General features: G+C 39.7%; 1 protein-coding gene and 1 long non-coding RNA gene across 2 annotated transcripts; both read left to right on the top strand.

The window, feature by feature from the left end:
* The first annotated feature begins 3,812 nt into the window (after nt 1-3,812).
* Nucleotides 3,813-8,265, top strand: LOC137028981 (uncharacterized). The gene is made up of 3 exons (XR_010896241.1): nt 3,813-4,024; nt 7,393-7,460; nt 8,129-8,265. It is a non-coding gene; the product is annotated as an uncharacterized lncRNA (long non-coding RNA).
* Nucleotides 8,266-21,085: 12,820 nt separating this feature from the next.
* LOC137029422 (interleukin-1 beta-like) lies at nt 21,086-24,020 on the top strand. The gene is made up of 7 exons (XM_067399021.1): nt 21,086-21,147; nt 21,230-21,277; nt 21,386-21,464; nt 21,550-21,727; nt 22,714-22,875; nt 23,222-23,355; nt 23,449-24,020. The coding sequence occupies exons 2-7, from the start codon at nt 21,234-21,236 to the stop codon at nt 23,674-23,676; spliced, it is 825 nt and encodes a 274-aa protein (XP_067255122.1). The 5' UTR covers nt 21,086-21,147; nt 21,230-21,233; the 3' UTR covers nt 23,677-24,020.
* Nucleotides 24,021-24,505: the final 485 nt, after the last annotated feature.

Raw genomic sequence — 24,505 nt, 5'->3', positions numbered from 1 at the left:
TGAACAAGATGGCAGTGTGGTGCGAAATTTCCGATTCATCAGCATCTCAGCTGGGGCCATACCACACTCTAATGGAGAGGTTCTGTAGTTGAGCAAAGCAAGGTATGGATCAGACTTCCTGTCAGCAGCCTTTTTCAGAAGTTGCTTGAGAATATGAACACCTTTCTCAGCCTTGCCATTTGACTGAGCATACTCTGGACTAGAAGTGACATGCTTGAAGTCATATTGCACTGAAAACTCTTGCCACTCTTTGCTGCTGAAGCATGGGCCATTGTCACTGATGACAGTCTGTGCTATGCCATGTCTTGCAAAAATTGATTTTGCATGTTTAATTACGCACTTTGTAGACATGCTAGATAGTAAAGCCAATTCAGGGTAATTTGAGTAGTAGTCGATCACCACTAGATAATTATTGCCTTTCAGATGGAAGAGATCCATTCCAACCTTCTCCCAGGGTGATGTCGGTAAGTTCTGAATTATCATTGGCTTTTTGATTTGCTTTTTCTGGATTTCTGACACGCGTCACATTGTCTCACCAGATTTTCGATGTCTTTGTTAATTTAGGCCAGAAGACTGTGTCTCTCACTCTCCTCTTACATTTTTCTACACCAAGATGACCTTCATGAATTCTGTGTAGTATGTCTTGTCTCAAGCTTTGTGGATTGACGATTCTGTTTTGTTTTAGGAGAATTCAATCCACAACACATAGATCATCTCTGATGTCATTGTATTTTGGAGATGAACCCGTCAGCCATCCATGTTGTCAATAGCCGCGTTTCCACTGCCGGGCCAAAGGCAGGCGTGCTAGTGCGTGCCAGGGCCGGTCGCGTTTCCACTGTCACTTCCGGGGCTTGATCGTGCCTCTTCGGTGCTTCCTCGGTGCCAAAGGCACAGGTTTTTCGGCCCACCGAAACCCTTGGTCCAAAGCGAGCCAGCTGGGGCTTGAGGCACGGTCGAGGAGAAAGGCGGAGCTAATCGTAGTCAGGTGATGGTCTACACGTTGAAATGGGTTGGGTTGTGTGACGTTTGATCAAGAGAGGTGTGTTTAAGGGCAGTTTTTAGATCAGCACTGCGGAGCTAGCGGACCGGCAGTGGAGACGCAATTTGATTTTGGCCTCGGTGCCTAAGGTCTGTGGCCATAGGCCCAGCCCGGCACGCTGTTAGCCCTGGCTCACACTGGCCCGACAGTGGAAAAGCGGCTAATGACAGCTTCAGTGTCTTTTCTGGTTCCCTCTGCTATTTGCTTTGACTTTGCATCTGACACAGGAAATGCAGTACGTACCATGTTCACATGAATCTCAACATCTCCTTCTGTTGTACTCTCACTGCTTCTTATGGGTGCTCGTGAGAGGGTATCTGCCAGCACTAAGTATTTGCCAGGCGTATACACCAAATCGAAATCGTACCTCTGCAATTTCATCATTAGTCTTTGAATCCTTGGTGTCATTTCATTCAGATTCTTTTTTACTATTGCAATTAGTGGACGATGATCAGTTTCTGCAGTGAAGGTGGGAAGACCATATGATATTTCTCCAGCCCAAAGACTAATCCTAAGCACTCTTTCTCAATTTGTGCATATCGTCACTCAGAATCAGTCATGGATCTGCTTGCATACGCTACTGGTTTCCAGATATCATCATCAGCTTGCAATAAAACTGCACCAAGACCATTCTTGGAGGCATCTGTAGACACTTTGGTTTTCTTAGTTGGATCAAAGAGCTGCAATATGGGTGCAGAAGTCAATGCTTATGTCTACTGCTGCCATTCAGCTTCATGCTCATCTGTCCACACAAAGTCTGTTGTCTTTTATAGGAGTTCTCGTAGGCATGATCAGGGCCGGAGTGGGACTCATTTTCAGCCCTGGAGTTTCATGCCTTAGACCGCCCACTGTAATTCCCGACTGACTATATTAAAATAATGTAATTAAAACCTCAGTATATAAGTCTGCAAATTGTGCACTTTTCTCTACGGCCTTGTAATTAATTGTATTTTTTTAAAAATATTATTTCCAATTCAGTGCAAAAATGCTCAAATTTGATATAGTCATTTTTTATTGTGTAATAATGATTTTATAATGTAAACTATTGATTAGTTATTTAGCCATCTAGTGACTGTAGTTAAAAAATCATTTTAATTTATTTTATTTTAAGTTATTTGAAAAAAAGTTTTAAGTGTTTACTTTCCAGTAGATGGCAGCAATCGTCCACTAAACCCAGGCACATTTTTCATGTCTATCACTTTGAATGAAATTGAGAAATGTTGATCTTTTTTAAAGTGGTTTTAACATAAACATTTTCCTATTTTATATAAATATATATACTTACTATATACAATTATTACAAATTGAGGCAAATAAATAACAAAAACTACCATAAATCCCCCAAAATGTACTTTACAGTAAAAATATTAAAGTGAGTGATATCACATTTGTGTAAAAAACTTACATTATGTTACAAAAATCACATTTTACTGTCTGGTTATGTAAGCTAGTAGGATAGAAAAATGAATACTTTTTTCCCAATGTGTAGCATATTAGCAAGAAACATAGCATAACATAAATGAGAGGCCCTATATTTTATTATTTGCCTACTATTACGATATGAGAAATGGCTGCATACATGCCTTTTATCTTTTGCATGTTTCCCCTCTTCCTTTTTTTATTTAGGCAACCTAAATCGGCCTCCGGTGGCTTAGACCATTTTCCTTACTATAATGTAGTGTTGATTTAGAACTTGTCCCGCTCTCCCTACAGATATCACCTCATCCAACGCTATCTCACGACCAATTCGTACTTATTCTACGAGGTGGCTATTTCGTATAAATTCATACGACCTCACTCGTGCGAATTCGTACGATTTGTCTAAACCCCAGTGACGGTTAGGTTTATGGGCGGGGTTTGGGGTAGGTAATTCGTATGAATTCATACGAATTTGTCAACTCGTAAAATACATACGATTTAGCAAAAAACGTATGAATTAGTACGAGTGAGGTCGTATGAATTCATACGATTTAGCCACCTCGTAAAATACGTACGAATTGCCGTGAGATCGGGTTGCCTCATCCCATCTTCTCGGATACTTTTGAGTGAGAGTTCTTCTCCGGGCACACACTCCCGAGTCCCTCCCGACCTGGTTAACTGACCCACAAGGTTAAAAATGATATCATTGATGTTACGTGAAAATGAACGGTAAAAACCCGAGCGCACATTCGTTTTTTTTTTCCTTGCTCGGGTGCCCTGTGCCGCCCCCAGCAAGATGCCGCCCTGGGGCGTGTTTCCCGAAGCGAACTACGGTCGCAAGTTCCATCGTTACCAATAGAGTTCAATGGGACTTACGACCATGGCTCACCAACGATGCTTCCGGGAAACGCACCCCTGGTCCGTTGCCCATAAATCCGCCACTGACTGGTTTTAAGGAAAAGGGTACTCAGCTTAGTACATTTTCAGTGCCATGACAACACCGGCCCTCATGGCCAAAAAAACAGACCAGCCCACCGGGAATTCTCCCGGTGCTCCCGATTAGCCAATCCGGGCCTGGGCATGATGTTTTCATCAATGTATGCTCTGACTCCTTCAAGTCCTTCAATGATGTTTTCCGTCGCTCTGTGGAATTTTTCTGACGCCGAGAAAATTCCAAATGGTAGTCTGAGAAACGAATATCTACCAAATGAAGTGTTGGAGGTACTTTGAGCTGTCCTCGTCCAGACGTATTTGCCAGAGGCATCAAGCTTTGTGAAATATTTAGCACCTGACATTTCATTCATTATTTCTTCGCGCTTTGGTATTTGATAGTGCTCACGCTTTATGTTGTCGTTCAGATCTTTTGGATCCATGCACACTCTTAAATCTTCACACACACCATGGAGTTCACCCAGTCTGTTGGCTCTTCAACTCTTTTGATTACTCCTAATGTGGTCATCCTGCCTAATTCTTTCTTTAGACGATCCTTGAGAGGTGCTGGAACTCGTTGTGCAGAATGCACCACAGGTTGTGTGATTTCTTTCAGCTGGATCTTGTAAACATAAGGTAAGACACCAAATCCTTTTGAAAACATCTGCAAAACTCAGCATTATGTCATCCACTGAGTTGTCATGGTTGATGTGGTACACCCTTTTGACAAGAATCAAGCTCTCACATGCTTTGTCAACTAGCAGGGTGCTTTAAATCTCTTGACAAACTAAAATATATATGACATTTGTATATATTCGAAATGAAAGATATACATTGTACTTAATGTCAGCTTGCTTATTTTGCTCAAGATGATTTATTAAGTCCACATGTCATAAAAACAAGAAAGCTCGAGAGCTGTCGTTCCAACCACACAAGTTTGCGATGCAGTTTGCGAATGTTCGTTTGAACGATGGTTTCGGGAAGCACCAAATCGTTGAACTAAGTAACGACGGAACTTGCGAAGTTAGTTGGCTAACGATGCTTTTGGGAAACGCACCAGGTCAGTTTCTTCTATCATCTTGACAGATCACTCTTTTTGTCTCGCTTTTCCTTTAGAAAAACACTGTTTTGCGAAATTATTTTTACTTGTTTCCGAAAGCTGGACACAAGCAGATGTTCGGTACCACATCGTTTGCAACTATAAGCTCCATCCTTCTGTTTTACAGCTCTGGACATGCGTCGCTTTCCTTTGAAAGATAGGCTAACTGCACCGATTGTGGCACCTGCATTTGAAGACGCAGTCTTTGGCATCATCTCTCCAAACGTTTTCACATGAAGTTGAACAAGTTCGCTGGCTTGTCAAATTTTAATTGCCTCTTGCAAAGTGAGCTCTGTTTCTCTCAACAAATGTTGTCTGACCTTTGCATCACTGATGCCAAAGACAATTTGATCTCTTATCATTGATTCATTTAGCTGGTCAAAATTTCATGTCTTTTCTTTGTGTCTGAGGTCAGTCAGGAAGTTATCAAACGTTTCTTGCTGTTGCTGCACACGTGAACGAAATACATTTCTTTCATAAGTTTCGTTCTTTCTGGGTGAACAGTGAGCAGTAAATTGGGCTAACACATCATCAAGCTTGTTTTTGTCTTCATTCTCATCAAAGACAAATGTATTATACACTTCAATAGCCTGTGGACCAGCAATCGTAAGTAGTAAAGCAACCTAATGTGCTTCTGGCTTTGTGTCCATCCCGATGGCTGTCATGCTTGAAACTGCGCCAGTTGCTGTCAATATTTCCCGTGAGCTTCAAATTATGTTCCATCCAAGGTATCCATTATGTTGCTTTCACAAAAGGCTGTTCTTTTCTTGATTTGACTCCTGGTACAATGTTTTGTTTGGCAGTGTAATAAAGAGTCTTCCGTGCAGTCACAACATGTCTGTCTTTTATTTCTTTCCTTTTAACATGTGTAAGGTTTCTTTCTTTATGTGGTACTCCACACATAACTTAACACAGTGCCATCTAGTGGCTTTCTTAAATGACAACAATCAAACATCATCACATAAGGATGTCTTATTTAAGAAAAGTAACCATAATATAAAATTGATGGTGATTCCCCGTGAGGTGCAAAATGCTGTGTTTCCTTTCTTACTTTGCAATCCAACGGTTGTTTTTCTTAAATTTCTCGGCCTCAATGACGTATACAGCCTTCAAATGCGACCTCCGGAGGATGCAGCCTTTCGAAATGAGTAGCCTGTACAAATAGTTAAGACTATGTGCCAATATGTAGTTCATGCAGTGATATTTATATTTTATAACAGACCTATAGATTCGGATGTTTTGGTAATGGCATTTATTCATGCAAAATAAAAGGCTGATAACTTTCACTTTGTGATTAAGAAGATTGAGTGAATGTAGGTAATAGTTCTGGTGGATGAAGGGCCCCTCAAGAGGTAAAGTTAATGCGGCCCTGCACACAACTGATCTAATGCAATGATTTTCAGACATTTTAAAGTGTTATTTAATTGTCCAAATGCTTACTGCGGTGACTGTTATTGTGCATGGTGCTTTCAATTCAGTGTAATTGTGTAATTTATTTGTTAGAAAAATAACTGCTTATGTCTTGTGATGTTTATGAGAACTAGAATTCAAACGTAATTCAAGTAAGTTACAATTCCAAAGAACTTGCTTAAAAACCCACTACATATGTTGCTCATTTGTGGTTGTGGTGCTTCTGTTTCTGACATTGTCGAGATGAGTTACTGTACATCTGTAACATTAAGCATGATTTGTTACAGTATTGTTACAGTAAGTCAAAGCATCAAAATATTTAAAATAATAAATAATAATTGTGTGAAAACATTTAATACTTTTTTATGAATTATTATTTAATCTGTAAGCATCATGCGTTATTATTCATTATTTATCTATGATTGTGGTGTGGCTGTTTTTTTGTTGTTGTTGTTGTTGTTTGTTTGTTTGTTTGTTTTGTTTTTTTACAACCTTATGACCAATGCCACTTCCTTTTGCCAGCACACGAATGACAGAAGACTGGAAGTACATATATGGTCGTTCTCCTATTCTGAGATAAAGTGCAGTGCATGTGTATGAATATAGCCTATACTGTTCAAAAGTTGACTACTGCTGCATTTATTTGATCAAAAATACAGTAAAAACTGTAATGTGAAATATTATTACAACTGAAAATATTTATTAAAATGTAATTTATTCCTGTGATCAAAGCTGCATTATCCTCCAGTCTTCAGTGTCACATGATTCTCAGAAATCATTCTAAAATGATGATTTGAGAAACATTTCTGATTATTATCAATGTTGAAAACAGTTGTGCTGCTTAATATTGTTGTGGTAACCATGATTCAAGGATTCATTGATGAATAGAAAGTTTATTAAAAAACAGAAATCTTTTGTAACATCATAAATATCTTTACTGTCACTTTTGTTTAATTGAAGGCATCCTTGCTGAACAAAAGTTTTCATTTCTTTAAAAAAAAAAAATTTGTATTAAAAATCTTCCTGACTCCAAACTTTTGAATAGCAGCATTTCAACAGTAACATTTATATGAAATATTATAGCTTATTCTAACAATGTTATTTTATCCCTCTTTCTTTCTTCACACACCAATTTAGAAGCATGTAACTGGTTGAATGCTGTATTAGCCTATATCTAATGATGCAACACAGGTTATGCTTCCGCTTATACTTCAACGGCACGCATAGATTGAGTCATGGAAGTCCACACAAGTCCAATGCAAACTGGATAGACAGGGTAAAACAGGCGGGGACTGGTGTTTGTCTGTTGTTTCTTTCACAATTTCCTGTGATTTTCCTCCTACAAATTCTGATTTATTGTGTCACTGCTCTCTGATTAGCAAATTAATGCACATTAAGTCATTATCTCATACTAACACACCTTTTATGAGCAGATGAGTGTTGTCCTCAGTGTAAAGTAAATGCAGTTCATTTCATTGTTTTATTGGTCTATAAGCACTGTTACAGAACCTTTGGATTGAGGAAGTTGCATAAGCACAGAAACTCTGCTGTGGACACTCCAGTGTAAGTAAATGGGGATTGCCTGTAAAAAAAAAAAATAAAAAAAAAAATCTCACTTTTTGAATAACATATTTTCCTAATAACCCAATTGTGGATATTCTGTCACTGGAGAATAGGTCATTAATTAATCTAGAACTTTTTCTGTATTCTGACCTCAATGAAAATCACGTGTCTTTATTGTTAAAGTCTATTGTAGAGATCTTACTAGTAGGCCTAAAGTCAGCATGAAATCACAATTGAGAATTTGTCATGGAATATTGCAGTATTTACCAGTAGCGTAGCCAGAATTTTATGTTTGGGGGACCATCTAAAAATGAGGGGTCCTCTATAGGGGCCACCAGTAACTGTTAAAATGTATTTCATTCATTCATTAATTTCTTTTTTCTTTTTTTTCTTTTTTACATGATGAATTCATTAAATTAATAATAATAAAATCATCTATAACAGTTTAGACATTTAGAAAATAATTTTGAAACACTCATAAAAACAGCTGTTGCATTTTACCGCGCAGCATGCGTCAGTGTAACAAATCAACGTGAGAATAAATCGATAAGAAATCTGGGGGTTGGGCCTACATGTTAATGATTCATCCTATGATTCATCCATGTAAACTTTTTAATTCATGTGCCCTCATAATCTTTAATCAAAATATCTTCCCCTCCCTCTTGCAGTGACATCTCTTCTCTTCTCTGATGACGTTTACTGGCACAAGGGCGGGGCATCCTGTCACTCCCATGAGATCGACCAATAGAAAACCACAACCATCCAATCAATTCCCCATGGACCACCCTACATTTTTCTTGTTCAGGAAGCCATTTCACCTGGATATACATCACACTCAAAAAAAGAACCTGCACCATCCGGTTAATGCCGGCTTTAAGCGCTAACGCTAATATTTCTTTGCCATTGTTTCATCTGTGTGCAGTTATTTAGGAGCACAAAAAATGTGTTTTGTATTTTTATGTCTTTAAATAAAAGGATCATCTTAAAATGCATTCTGTCTACGTATTGTTCATTATCAGCACACTGTCCCTGTTCTGTCAGTCTGATTTTTGTATTCGTGCGGACCACAGCGCATGCGCAAGCATCGAAAATGCATGTGCGCTGAACGCGTCCATCCGCCCTCATGGTCAAATGTGCAGTAGACCAGTTTTAGGTGTAATGCATTACTAAATAATGTACTTTAATTACTTTTCACTTGAAAAAGTAAAGTAAGGGATTACTTTTATTTTTATGTAATTTAAATACAGTTACGTCTGATGTAATTACCTTAAATACTATCCAATATTGGATTTAACATCAAAATTAACCTCTAATGATAGTATGTATGTTTTTAATGTAAACTATGTTTAAATACTTTGTTTTTGTTTAAATAACTATATTATTTATTTGAAATAATTATAATAGTCGTTTTATATCTGTCTTAGTATTGTTCAACTGATCAAGCTTGACATGGGATTTAGAAAGTAATTAGTAATAAGTAATGCAAGTAATGTTTTAGAGAGAATAATTAGTACAGTAATCTAATTAGACTGTTGAAGATATCATTTGTAGCTAGTAATTAATAACTTAATTACTTAGTCACTTACCCAACACTACGCTAAATGGAGCGAAGTGGAAGAAAAAGAAAGAACGCGCATTGGAACACAGAAAATGATTAATACCTTTAGTCAGAAATGTGTGGCATTAATCTTGTGAACTCATTTGTACTAAAAGTCAGATTGTAAATGTTTCAGTTCAACTTTTCACTTACACTCTTATGCAGATTATATAATTTGTAGAAACATGCAAAAGCTTTGGACCCCAGTGAATGAGGACAATAAAAGTAAATAAGTAAGTAAAGTTTATTTATATAGCACTTATCACAGACAAGGAGGAGTCACAAAGTGCTTTACAATAAAAATAACAAATAAAAATACTGTACAATATCATCAGCACAAACAGGCAAATCAAATAGTTAATTAAAAGCTTATCCACAAGCTTTTAATTAACTCATTCATTCAACAGTTGACAGTGATTCAAGATTTAACGATCCAAACTTGCCAACGTTTGTTTTTTACTTAAAGATTTAAGATTCCGGCATCAATATTTGAACAATGTTTTACAATAAAAAATGTTACAGTAATAGTAATGTATTAATTTTTGTCAGGAGTGCACATCAATCATGCTAAATCTAACTGATATTTATACTGACATAAAAAGAAAACACAGACCTATTTAGTTACGCATGCTTCCATTTATTTGCGATCACAAGAATGCAAAAAACAACTCCACTAAAGCTTTTAAATCCAAAGGCTTACACATTTAGAAATATATTGATAACATACCCTATGTTTACGTCACTTTTCTGAGACTTTCTAAATTTATTTTCCTCTAAATTATGCTGATTGCTATCCGAAGATGTTTGCGCGATCTCTCCGTCTATCTATCCTGATCCTTTCAGCCAGAGCAACAGAGGGTATGGGGTCAGATTCCCGCCAATTGTATTGCAGTCACGGATCAAAAAATAATAAACGTGAATCACAAAATTAAAAACACATGTAAAAATATATAGCACAAACTTAAAAAAAATAATGCAAAATGATCGGAATGGCAAAGAACATGGTCACGGATCAAAATATAATAATCGTAAATCGAAAAATCAAAAGCACATTTAAAAAAATAACAAGCATGAATCAAAACTTTAAACACATTAAAAATGATATTGCACAAATCTTAAACTTGTGTTTATGCGTTCTTAAAAGTTGTTTTCCTTGCTTTTATTACTCTTTTCTTTCTGCTCTCTTTACATTTTCTGCTTATATTTTGCTCTTTTGTGCGCTTGTGCAGTTTTTCTCTTTGCTCTTCTTTCTACGTTCTGCTCTTGCTTTTCCAAATGTTGCAGTTCGAGTTTCATGTAAATTAGGCTGGGCTTAAGCGCCACCATTGGTCCACTAGTTCTAGATTGACAGCTCCTCCTCTAGCCAATCAATCGAAGGGAGGGAGATGACATCACTTCAATGCGACTCATGGCTACTGATGCTCACACTCATACAGGAGAAGATAACCATCACAGCTGGCAATTTCCGAGCTGTGGTAAACTCTTTCTGTTGCAGGACACTGTTATAATGCATATATATACATTATAACTGTAACAAAGCGGGAGTCATGGTAAGATCCAAATGCAAGCTTTATTAAGAATGTCGTACAGGCAGGGTCAATCAGGAGCAGACGAGAACAGCAAGGGACAGGCAGAATCGTAATCAGGGTGCAGGCAATGGTCAGGACAGGCAGTTATCATTCACAGAACAGTATACCAGGCAAGGGTCAGGACAGGCAGCAACGGGTCAAAAACAGGAACAGGCAAGATCAATCACAGGCAGACAGAAAACAAGGAAACGCTCAGAATTGTCACAAGGAATCAAGACTTCGCAAACTGGTGGTGTGAGTCCTTTATAGTCCTGTTAATGTACTGCAGCTGGGTGTGGTGATTAGTGAGGAGTGTGTGCATGGCTGTATGTGGCGACAGGTGATTGGTGTGGAGTGAACATGTGACTGGCAGGGAGGATTGTGGGTAATGTAGTCCAGGAACTGACAGAAACAGACGGTGATCGTGACATAATGTCCCCCTCCCGGAAGGCGCGTCCTCGCGCCGTAGATGGCACAACTGGGGAGGGGGGGTGGGTGCCCTGGAGACCTACAGGCAGGAGATACTGGATGTGCAGGCGGGTATGGTGGTCTCCAGGGCAGGTCCAGGAACTCAAGCAGCCACGGCGGGCCAGGGGCCTCGGGAGGCCACGGCGGGTCAGGGGACTCTGGAGGCCACGGCGGGTCAGGAGCCTCGGGAGGCCACGGCGGGTCAGGAGCCTCGGGAGGCCACGGCGGGTCAGGAGCCTCGGGCGGCCACGGCGGGTCAGGAAGCCATGGCGGGTCAGATGGCTTGGGCAGCCACGGTAGGTCGGGTGGCTCGGGCGGCCACGTCAGGTCAGGTGGCTCGGGCAACCACGGCAGGTCAGGTGGCTTGGGCAACCACGGCAGGTCAGGTGGCTTGGGCAACCACGGCAGGTCAGGTGGCTTGGGCAACCACGGCAGGTCAGGTGGCTCGGGCAACCACGGCAGGTCAGGTGGCTCGGGCAACCACGGCAGGTCAGGTGGCTTGGGCAACCACGGCAGGTCAGGTGGCTTGGGCAACCACGGCAGGTCAGGTGGCTTGGGCAACCACGGCAGGTCAGGTGGCTTGGGCAACCACGGCAGGTCAGGTGGCTTGGGCAACCGCAGCAATGAGTCCATAAATGGCCCTGACAGCAGTGGCTGGGCAGGGTCCCCACCCACCAGCTCCCCACCCCTAGGTATACTGCCCCCCCCCAAAAAGTTCTTGGGGAAATCAAGGGAGGCATTGGCGGGTTCATGGGTAAGGAGCTCGGGTGGCGCCAGCAGGGCATATGGCCTGAGCGGCAGTGGTAGAGCAAATGGTCCAGGCGGTGGTGGCAAGGCCGACCAAGGCTGCTCTGTGGCCGTATCAGGCAGAGCGGGCAGTTCGGTGACGGCCTCCATGGCTGTATCAGGCAGAGCGGGCAGTTCGGTGACGGCAGCGGGCTCGGGCTGCTCGGGGACGGCAGCGGGCTCGGGCTGCTCCGGGACGGCAGCGGGCTCGGGCTGCTCCGGGACGGCAGCGGGCTCGGGCTGCTCTGAGTGCATCCTCCAGGCTCGCAAGAACGACAAAACATAAAACGTGAGTACAGCCCTCTTGGCCATCACCGGACCGATAGGGAGAGCATGCAGAACTGGAGTGGACTCTGGAGTGGATTCACTGGCTGGAGCGGACTCAACGGCAGGAACGGCCCCTTTGTTCACTGACACTGCAGGGGCGGCCATCTTGTCCATCGCGTCCAGGGCACTGGAGTCCATATCAACCAACAAATTTGAGAGCGTTGAAACAGGCGCACTTGAGAGCGTTGAAACAGGCGCACTTGAGAGCGTTGAAACAGGCGCACTTGAGAGCGTTGAAACAGGCGCACTTGAGAGCGTTGAAACAGGCGCACTTGAGAGCGAAGCGTCCGGCTGACTTGAGAGCGCAGCGTCCGGCTGACTTGAGAGCGCAGCGTCCGGCTGACTTGAGAGCGCAGCGTCCGGCTGACTTGAGAGCGCAGCGTCCGGCTGACTTGAGAGCGAAGCGTCCGGCTGACTTGAGAGCGAAGCGTCCGGCTGACTTGAGAGCGAAGCGTCCGGCTGACTTGAGAGCGAAGCGTCCGGCTGACTTGAGAGCGAAGCGTCCGGCTGACTTGAGAGCGAAGCGTCCGGCTGACTTGAGAGCGAAGCGTCCGGCTGGCTTGAGAGCGAAGCGTCCGGCTGGCTTGAGAGCGAAGCGTCCGGCTGGCTTGAGAGCGAAGCGTCCGGCTGGCTTGAGAGCGAAGCGTCCGGCGAGGACTTGGGGATGCAAGCTGCTCGGACCGTAGTCAGTGGAGGATCAGCCACACTGGAACGCAACCCTCTCCGCTCCCGGACTGATCTACAGACGTGACATTGCTCTGGGCGATCAGCGGCAACGTGACGTTGCTCTGGGCGATCAGCGAAGGCGTGACGTTGCTCTGGGCGATCAGCGAAGGCGTGACGTTGCTCTGGGCGTTCAGCGAAGGCGTGACGTTGCTCTGGGCGATCAGCGAAGGCGTGACGTTGCTCTGGGCGATCAGCGAAGGCGTGACGTTGCTCTGGGCGATCAGCGAAGGCGTGACGTTGCTCTGGGCGATCAGCGAAGGCGTGACGTTGCTCTGGGCGATCAGCGGAGACGTGACGTGCCTCTGGGCGATCAGCGGAGACGTGACGTGCCTCTGGGCGATCAGCGGAGACGTGACGTGACTCTGGGCGATCAGCGGAGACGTGAACTGTTGCTGTTGTGATGGTAGCCGCCATCTTGTGCGTGTTACCTGGCGCGGCGGCCATTACGGGACTCACCATGGTGTCGCATTCCTCCGCGGCACCCACAGTAAATGGAGAGCCAACAGTCAACAATGCATAGTCCATAAAGCTGCTAAGTGATGAACGTGGTCCCTCTCGACTTAATTTATTCTGGAGAGGTTGGTTGACGCCATCACAAAAAAGTCAATCAGTGCACAGTCCGGAAGATCAGAGAGGTAAGCAATGTTTAGATACTCCTGCACATATTCCTCCAACGATCGCGTGCCTTGCGAACTCCACAATAGCAATAGATTAATGTCCATACCGTAATGAGATCCTCCGGGAAAGCTGCTGGATCTTGGTGGCGGCGAAGTCTTCTGTAACGAAGCGGGAGTCATGGTAAGATCCAAATGCAAGCTTTATTAAGAATGTCGTACAGGCAGGGTCAATCAGGAGCAGACGAGAACAGCAAGGGACAGGCAGAATCGTAATCAGGGTGCAGGCAATGGTCAGGACAGGCAGTTATCATTCACAGAACAGTATACCAGGCAAGGGTCAGGACAGGCAGCAACGGGTCAAAAACAGGAACAGGCAAGATCAATCACAGGCAGACAGAAAACAAGGAAACGCTCAGAATTGTCACAAGGAATCAAGACTTCGCAAACTGGTGGTGTGAGTCCTTTATAGTCCTGTTAATGTACTGCAGCTGGGTGTGGTGATTAGTGAGGAGTGTGTGCATGGCTGTATGTGGCGACAGGTGATTGGTGTGGAGTGAACATGTGACTGGCAGGGAGGATTGTGGGTAATGTAGTCCAGGAACTGACAGAAACAGACGGTGATCGTGACAATAACATATGTACATATGTACCTTCATACATATGTACCTGCAACTCGACCTGTCACCGGTATATAGGCTACTTCTACCTGGACAATCTTTTATTGTTAAATTTACCATCCTAACGACAACCTGTCACAGTTGTGCCTGTCTGACGATCTATCATTGTTATATTAATCTTTAATGCACCTACAACTGGACTTGGCACCGTGAAACGCAGCGTCCACCATGCAGCAGCCTCACAACATCACTCTTATGTGTGCCTGGCTCGTCTATACCTGTTATGTTACTGTTAGATATTTTTAGTATTCATACAATAATATTAATAATAATATGCTTGCTTGTTGTCTCTCGGGCTTAAATATCAATTTAAGATTCAAACTCTTGATACAAAACATAGCCTACCTTTTGTGAGTTCTTGTTTTTAATGTTGATAATATTATATGAGCAAGAATGCAAATCCAAATATCCACACAACAGTTCAACAAACAAAGGGGTAATATTAAGTGTTATTCTTCACAGTATTGTCAGTATTTGCTCTATTTTGCAACGAAAACAACAGCAGGATTACAACACAGCAGTGCTTCGAGAACGAATCTGCAACTTTGAATGAATTGTTCGTGAAAGTCATGATTCATTCATAAATACAGCCACTTGCTTCTTTGAATGAATGACTCGATGACTCAGGCATTAAGACAGTGACTTACCGCCATCTACTGGCGGTTTTAGTATTTAAAATAATCACTTTTCACATTTTTAGCATTGCATATTTCTCTATTGAACATTTTTTTAATTTAAAACATTATTATTGTTGTAAAGGTATTCATAAAGATCAAAAACTGCACTAGAAAGTCAATTTAGGGGGCAAATATTGTCCCTTAATGGAAAATTTACAATCTAAGTGGAAGAGAGGGGGTACGCAGAAGGATGGTAAGTGTCTCAGGGGGTACTCCACTCTGAAAAGTTTGGGAACCACTGGTTTAGATCATTGTATGTTGCTCGTAATAGTAAACTGTGCATATTTTGTCATGTATTGTTTTCCTGTAAACAGATTTATAGATTTTGTCTTCCATGTACAGTATGTCATTGACACGGGTGTTGGTTTATGAATTTGATCACATTTTAACACTGAGATTATAAAATTATAAAGTTAAGCAACAGCCTTCACATCAGTGTTTTCCCCAATATTAGAGCAATTGCAAATGTTTATTGAGCTGTTGTATAAATCAATATAGCTATTATATAAGTTAATTTTGAATGTGTTTTTGCACTATTTTAATGAAAGGAGTATCAAACAAAGTCACAGCAGAACAGCTTTGCTCGTCTCTGAGCAACACAGCAGTGTTTCATTAATGAATTCCTGATTTGAACGAGAAGTTTGAATGAACTCTCCGCCACCTACATATCTGTATCTGTAATTTTGTTTTTATTTAAAACATTAATCTTATAGTATTGTGCAATTATGTAGTTATGTAATTAAACACAATAAATGTGTGAATAAATCACTGCATATCAAATCCACCTGGTTTCTGTAACTATCTTCTCTGTAACACTATCGTAGTCAATGCAGAGATGATACATTCAGTCTTAGAATTAATTTACCTATGATCTATTAACAACAATTAAGAAATATATTAGCTACAGTAGCCTTAGCATATTAGCACCATGAGTCAAGTAATATTTTAACACCAAATACCATATATTATGAACATAAAGATTAACAATCATAAGTAGACTGCACAATAAAAAGAGTATCTCAAAAAGAGGAATTATTTGTCCATAGTTCAGATAACTTTACAGATTGAAAGTCCGTGTAAAGTTTCAGATTAAACTGTTATCTTCTCCTGTATGAGTGTGAGCATCAGTAGCCATGAGTCGCATTGAAGTGATGTCATCTCCCTCCCTTCGATTGATTGGCTAGAGGAGGAGCTGTCAATCTAGAACTAGTGGACCAATGGTGGCGCTTAAGCCCAGCCTAATTTACATGAAACTCGAACTGCAACATTTGGAAAAGCAAGAGCAGAACGTAGAAAGAAGAGCAAAGAGAAAAACTGCACAAGCGCACAAAAGAGCAAAATATAAGCAGAAAATGTAAAGAGAGCAGAAAGAAAAGAGTAATAAAAGCAAGGAAAACAACTTTTAAGAACGCATAAACACAAGTTTAAGATTTGTGCAATATCATTTTTAATGTGTTTAAAGTTTTGATTCATGCTTGTTATTTTTTTAAATGTGCTTTTGATTTTTCGATTTACGCTTATTATATTTTGATCCGTGACCATGTTCTTTGCCATTCCGATCATTTTGCATTATTTTTTTTAAGTTTGTGCTATATATTTTTACATGTGTTATACATGTGGTATTATTTTTTGATCCGTGACCGCAATACTATTGGCGGGAATCTGATCCCATAAGAGGGAGCTCATGAGATGAATCTGTGAAAGATATGCATTTGTCAGGAATCAACAGGCACAGGGAAGAGACAGATAAAACATTAAACCAAATAAATAACGTTACACGATTATAATCACATAAGAATTGTCTTCATTCCTAAAGCAGTCTGATATTTTCCATAAACGTGTGTAGCCTTTTAGCATCGCATACTGTGGAAACGCGACTGGCTCTGGCACGCACGACACATTAGGAGTCAATAACATCATAAGGCTTTTGTGCTAGCATCAGTGACGGGTGAAGTACAGACAGCGGGTTGTTCATGTATTGCAGGGTCAGGATGCTCTAGTCATGCAGCAGCACTTTTGTGAAAGGTAGTAAAGTAAAGAGCAATTAAGGGCACGAAAACTGTTTATTGTATTGTGATATTAATGTAGTAAACTGAGATGTTGTCCCTGAGCACCGTAACGACATCTCTCATAAAGATTTGCAACTTTACCAAGTAAACAATGATCCAAAAAACACTTAGCCTCTTCGCTAATTAGAACACAAAATACCATTGGTATGCTATTTCCGCCGCCTCACCGGAAGTTGTACCCACGTTCTCTTTTACAGTAGCGCCCCGCGGAAACAGGTGGATAAAAGACTCCACTGAACCCATACTTCTCAACTTCAAACACAAATTTTACCTCCCGGAACACGATTTTAACCGGGAGACCCCCCAGAAATGTGATTGGGCTAGTTTTGGGCAGGTTTTGTTGTACAAACCTGGAAACTCTGATCTGTGAGTTGAATCGACCCCCCAAAACATTATTAGGCTAGTTTTGGCCATGATTGGGTCAGTTTTGAATAGCAATTGGGCTGGTTTTGGCAATACCGCACTGTGTGCATTGGTCAGTGTCATAAATAAATATCTTTTTTTTAATGTTTTTTTTTTTTTTTTCTCTGTAATGGTATTTATTGATATTCACTCATTTCAAATACAGTTTCAGAGTGTTATTCACATAAAAATAAGTTCATAAGTATACATGGGTTTCATGTGACGTCACTGTATTCTATCGCCGCCATATTTGGGACCGGTCACAGCTGCGCGCCCTGTTAAAGCCTATGGTGACAGCAGCCACAACTACCAGAGGAAGGCCAAAGAAACGCTCTCAGAAGGTTCACAACAAGTTTACAATATATCTGGGATATGTGGTGCTGTTAGCCGTTTCAACAGTCGTCAGAACTACACATTTATTTGATCCCAAAGTAGTTAGATCGGCAGAATTATTGGCTTCAGTCAGAAGGGACCACATCACTGGCAGCCAAACCGCAACACAACATTAATAACTGCTGGGACTGTAATTTACATAACATTATAACGAAAACACGACTGTAATAAAATGTTGTGAATTCTCTGTGATGTTGTTTCAGCGTGTTGTTGTGGTGAGCGCGTCGACTGAGTTAAACATTGATTACATAACCTGTTCAAACTTCACTTGTGCATTCGCGTCATTTTGTTCTGATAAAACTTGTAATAATTTTATTAAGTATATCTGATTATTCTCATAAAGGATTTGTTTCGTTGAGGTAAATAACCCACAGAGCTGATGATCGAGCACTTTAAAAGTAAGACAACATATGATTGGGACTGTCTTCTTCTTATAGGCCTACATGATATTATAATCGTATATACTTGTAAAATAACGTTGTGAATTATTTGGGCTTATTTGTTGTGTTTTGGTGTTTCAATGACGTTACTTCAAGTTCATCCGTGCGTGATTTTGTGCAAATACTAGTTGTAATATTATTTTTATTTTGTATTAATATCTGGATTATTTTATATAGGATGTTTTCCGTTGAGTTAATTAACTTTCAGTTTTTTTTTTTATTCTCTTCAGCTTCAGCGTGCGCAGCTCAAACAGCAATGATTAAGTCATTAAAATGTTTTACGTTACTACACAGTAATATTAAAACTTTAATATTTCTTTTAGAAAATGAATGCATTATTTTTAATACCTAGCTCTTATATTGTTCTAGTATTATTTTCATCAACACATAGTTTGATTAATAATAAGGATCTTGATTTTTTTTTTTTTCTCAAATAATCTCATTTTGATAACAGTATTATTTGAGCTGCGTGCGCTGAATGAACACCGGTAAACTGAAGCGCTTTGCTAGAAGGTTAATTAACTCAATGGGACACATCCTATATAGGGTAATTCATACTATATATTTATACAAGATATACATAAAATTACAACTTATATTTGCACAAAATCATGCACGCATGTACTTGAACTAAGTAGTGTAGGGTACACGCCATATTATTCGACTTTACAGAAAGCTTAGGGTACGACCTACTATATACATTCTGCCTTAAGAACAAAATGGTGCAACTGAATTCAGAGTTAGTTACAAACTAAAAGAGATTTACTGGCCTTCACAGCACAAACAGTTAACTGGATGGAGGACTAAAGCTCAAACTTTTGCAAAACAACATTGTAGGTGTCACGAATCCTGTCAGTTCCGGACTACACTTCCCATAATCCTCACATGCACACTCCTCACCAATCACCTGTTGCCACATACAGCTTCACACATTATCTGGACTATTTAAGACTCATTCATACACCACCTCTTGGCGAAGTCTTGATTCACCCTTGTGTTCAATTCCGAGCGTTTCCCTGTGTTTATTGTCTGCCTGTCTGAAAACCTGTTACTTGTACTTTATGATCCTCTGCTGCCAGCCTTTGGACTTTGCATTGTTTCCTGACCTGTGAATGATATCTGCCTGTCCTGACCTTCGCCTGTATCCCGACCATGATTCTGCCTAGCCCTTGCTGTTCCTGTTTGCCCCTGCTTAGACCCTGCCTGTGCGACCACGCTTACTTATAATAAAGCTCGCAAATGGATTTCTGCCTGAGTCCTGTCACGTTACAATAGGTAAAACTAATACTTTTCTAAATATCTAAGTACCGGTAAACCTCAAAGATGAGTGTAAAAGCGTTTTCTCATTCTGATAGCAGCCACATATTCAGAGAGGAGACTGGGGCAAGTTGTCACACGTTATTACTATCTTAGAAACTGTAATGTTTTCAGTTTCATAAGTACTTGTTTTCACATGTTAGTTCCGAATGCGTAGTTCAAGACTGTTGCAAATTAGGATAATTTTTTGTGACACCCCCCCCAAACTAAAACTTTTTGCATATTGCAAAAGTCTCTGAGGAAACAAATGACCACAAAAGTGACAAAAACACAAATTTTTGTTGCTCAACAAAACAAAGATTTATTGTGTTTGTATTTTAAAGTTTTGCAGTTTCAACTGTTGTTTTATGTTTCAGACTATTTTTTTTGCTGTAAATGAAAGATTTTCATTACAACTTACACCATACAGTGTGACAACATGAACTGAGTTTCTGGATGAGGGACATGTTCAGTTGGATTTTAGTAGTCCAGAAAGTCCATAAAATATTCACATAAATTCATCACAGAGTTTGTTTTTACAAGATAACTTTTATCCCTATAAAATTAAATGTAAGTAACTTTCCTGACATGTTATCTTGATATAATACTTTTAATATATTTTAATATATTTTGTAATAACTACTTAGTAGTTATTACAAAATATATTATTTTTTTTATTTTTTTTCTTGTCACATAAAAATGCTTCTTCACTCTAAAAAATGTTGGGTTGAAAATGGACAAACAGTTGGGTTAAATGTTTGCCCAACCTGCTGGGTAGTTTTATTTAACTCAACTATTGTTTGAAAATTACTGTATTGCTTGTTTAAAATTAACTCAAAGTATGTGGGAAATGAACATTTATGATGAATAATAATTAAACAATAAACATTTATTCAAGTGCTTATTAATAAATGTTAATCTTTTGATTATTATTGTTGCCTCTAGTAATCATGTCTCTGATTTTTAATTTCCAACCTATTTTGGGCTCATTTTAAGCCAGCCATATAGTCATTTTTAAACAATAGTTGGGATAAATAAAACTGCCCAGCACTTTGGGCAAACATTTAACCCAACCGCTGGGTTTGTCCATTTCCAACCCAACTTGGGTTGTTTTTAAACAAACATTTTGTTGCAAATCAAATGTAAGACTTTGAATTCTTTTTTCCTTTTATAATAAAAACAAAAAATATCAAACTGACTTTTAATTAGATGAAAACAGGATCATAATAGAAGGGTTTCTCTTTTTTGAAAAAGAAAAAAAAAAATTAGTTCCGGACAACATAATGATCATTACGTCATCATGAGTGCACGTGAGCTTGAGCATGACATAACATCCTCCTGAAATTCTTTTTCTTAGGAGAAAATTATTAATATTTATGTTTTATAGTTTTCTGTCTAGATAGTCATTTAACAAAAGCCAAAGCGATTTGCCTCTGTAAAACACACCTGAGGACCGGTCCGTTATGTGGGGAAAACTTAACTTCCTCATTTGGGAAATTCCCACTCTAAGAGGAACGGCTCTGGGAGGAGGATATAAAAGCAGTCTTCAGCTGTCACTAAGACATTAAACCAAAGACTCTCAGAAGAGAAGCAACCATTAAACCAGCTCACTAATTCCAGAGAAGGAACTCAACTGATCGACAGGTATGTGGCGTGCAATGGCGTCTTTTAAGTCCTGTTTTTAATCATTTTGTCAGTAATTAAACATTTTTATGCTTTATCTTAGAACGATGGCATGCGACCTACATGAAATGATAACCTTGACTTATGATGAGTAAGTATTACCAGATCAAACGGTTTTATATTATTTGTGCTTATATTGTTTGTATTATAGTTTGCCTAAAACTCTTCTGATTATATATTTGACTTGTTTCTTAAACAGTGCATCTGAGACAGACAGTGCATTTTACTCTGACAGTGCTGATTCTGATGAGATGGACTGCTCGGATCAACCAGCCATGGTGGGTTGCTTTTAAATTTGCTTATAGATGTGGTCTAATTCATATTAGATCATCTAAAACATAACTCTAAAATTAATTTCTCCAGAGCTGCCGATGCAACGTGCATGAAGGCATCAAACTGGTAATGTCGAAGCATCCTTCTAGCATGAAGCAAGTGGTAAACATCTTCATTGCTCTGAAGAGGATGAAGCACGTCAAACCAAAGTCTTCAGAGTTTGGTGAAGAAGAGGTGCTCGACATCATCATGGAGAATGTGATCCAAGGTACCACTAGCAAACTTTTATGCAGCTAAAACTAGCTTCTGGTGGTTTGATTGTACATCGACTGTCAGGTGGATCTGGAACACCACCTCGGTCAAGATGATTAGTGCTGGTTGGCCACAACAAACCAGCTACTGTGTTCAGTTACCATATGACCTAGTTTGTCCAGCAAAACCACAATAATGTTATGAAATTGCAATACCAAACTAAAGGATAATTATAGAATTGTTGAACCAATGAACCAAAACGGAACTGACTCGAGCTGAATCATGACTATTATCTTTCAAGCAGCTTTAGAGCAAAATTTGAATTTGTCTAATAGTTTGCATCATCGACTATGTTTGCATGTGCACCGAAAATGGGATTTTTCCAATAATTATCAGAGTAAGATGTTTTTGTGACACGAGCAAACCTTCACTCTGATTATTCTCTAAGAATTCTGGTTATTTTTCATCGCCATTATTCACATACTCCTATGAACAACAAAAATGATGAACAGTTTTTACAATTTTTTTTTGTATTGGATTTTTTAATATTTTTTTTTGCTGACTAATTCTCACCAGAAATAGTAGGTCATCCGGGTACTGTTTTATCAGTACTTCAAATTCAAACATACTCCTTGTGTCACATCCTGCTTTTCGCTTACTATAGATTCAGCCAAAGTGTTTGCATGTCTGTTTATTGCGATTAAACGAAAAAGTAAATCTTTCTTGCAATTAAGCAAATTAAAGGGACCAAAATGGTAAATCGTCCACATGATTTATCAAATTGAGGGAACTAAATAGTAAATCGTGCACACAATTAACTTTTTTTTTCTTGCATGTCATGTGCGTAATATTGTATAAAGCACTTTAGAAATAAATATGTGACTTGACTTGAGTATCAACTTGAACTAAAAAGGAATTTGACAACCAAACAGTTTAAGCATTTGCTTGTTGTTGTTGTTGTTGTTGTTGTTGACGTTCACTAATGTCTTGTTACTTCCACAGAGCATCGTATGGAAGCGGTTGAGGCTACATCGTCTTACGATAAATCCAGCATAACCTTGCAGTGCAACATTTGTGATCAGTTGAAGAAGACTCTGGTGAAAAGCAGCGCATCTCCTCGTTTGATGGCTGTGACGCTGAGAGGCGGAAACAGCGATTTCAAAGGTAAATCTCAAATGGGTTCAATGAGGTTCTTGACTCAATTTATGCTAAAAAGGTTCTATATAAGGAGAGGAGTCTTCGCGATTGCATAATACTTTCATGTTTGATGGGTCAATACAATTTATTTCTAGTGATAAAGTATGTTTATGAGCTGCTAAATTAATAAAAATGTAATTAAAATTAAAGATAAGTTAAATCTGAATCCATAAAATGATGGAAACTCCTAAAAGGTTCTAAGAACCGCATTCTGAGAAGTTCTATATAGAACATGTGCATTCACATTTAAACACATGACTTCAGAAATATCCTTTGACGTTTCTCTCTTAACCTATACTTTTTGTTTTTTCAGTTCGATTCAGTCTGTCCACGTATGTATCCCCGAGTGTCAAACCGAATGCATCCCAGCCTGTGTGTCTGAGCATTTCCAATAGCAATCTCTATCTTGCTTGTACCAATGATTCTTCCCCTCACCTGGTCTTGGAGGTTTGTTCACCACAATCAAGTTCTACAACCTTCTACCAATTGTTTTCTCCCACATTCTAAAATAAGGATCTAATCCCCTTTTTATTATTTCAGGAGATCACTGGAAACCTAAAAACCATTAAAGCTGGTGACCCACATGAAAACCTCCTGTTCTTCAGGAGAGAGACCGGTGTGGCTAATAACACTTTTGAATCCGTTAAATATCCTGGATGGTTTATTAGCACGGATTATGAGGATAGTAAGCTGGTGGATATGTGCCAGGTGTCAAGTAGCCGATTGACAAACTTCGCGCTGGAGGACAAACAACAGATCCGGAGTTAAGAATCAAATTTGATTTCCTAAATATTTCCAGAGAGTATGTACCAAGTACAGTTTATAATCTGGATTTATTCATCGTTCCAAACCTTGCAAGATTTGATGTACAGGCAGCTGTTAGACTCCTGCAGATCTTGTTTTTTGCACTATGTGACGATATTAATGTGGAAATTGAAAATTCACATTGAATTTTTTTTTCTAAGTATTAATGTTTTTCTATATCCACAATTTGTAATAATATTTAATATTTATTTTAAAGTATTCTAAATTATTTTAAGTGTAATTTTTTAAAACTCAAACTTGTTTTGCTCTTGAGTGTGTTATGAAATAAACCTATGAAATAATCATTACATGTTGTCGAGTTGATCAGATCTTCAGACCTAGAGTGCTTCATTTTAATTTTGGGACGTCTCCAGCTAAATTTTCAACATTTAAAAAAAAATAAAACATGATAAATGTTGACAATTTACTTCCTTCTGAACATGTGGGGAAATGTATCAAAGATGTTGTTTATCCAAGCACACATTTTAATCACGTAAAAATATAGGGGATATATATGTGTGAGTGTTTGTGTGTGTGTATACACCGATCAGGCATAACATTATGAGCACTGACAGGTGAAGTGAATATCACTGATGATCTCTTCATCACGGCACCTGTTAGTGGGTGGATATATTAGGCAGCAAATGAACATTTTGTCCTCAAAGTTGATGTGTTAGAAGCAGGAAAAATGGGCAAGCGTAAGGATTTGAGCGAGTTTGACAAGGGCCAAATTGTGATGGCTAGACGACTGGGTCAGAGCATCTCCAAAACTGCAGCTCTTGTGGGGTGTTCC

The sequence above is a fragment of the Chanodichthys erythropterus genome, chromosome 10, assembly GCF_024489055.1.
Source record: "Chanodichthys erythropterus isolate Z2021 chromosome 10, ASM2448905v1, whole genome shotgun sequence".
Lineage (NCBI taxonomy): Eukaryota > Metazoa > Chordata > Actinopteri > Cypriniformes > Xenocyprididae > Chanodichthys > Chanodichthys erythropterus.
This window is presented reverse-complemented; position numbering and strand designations above follow the sequence as displayed.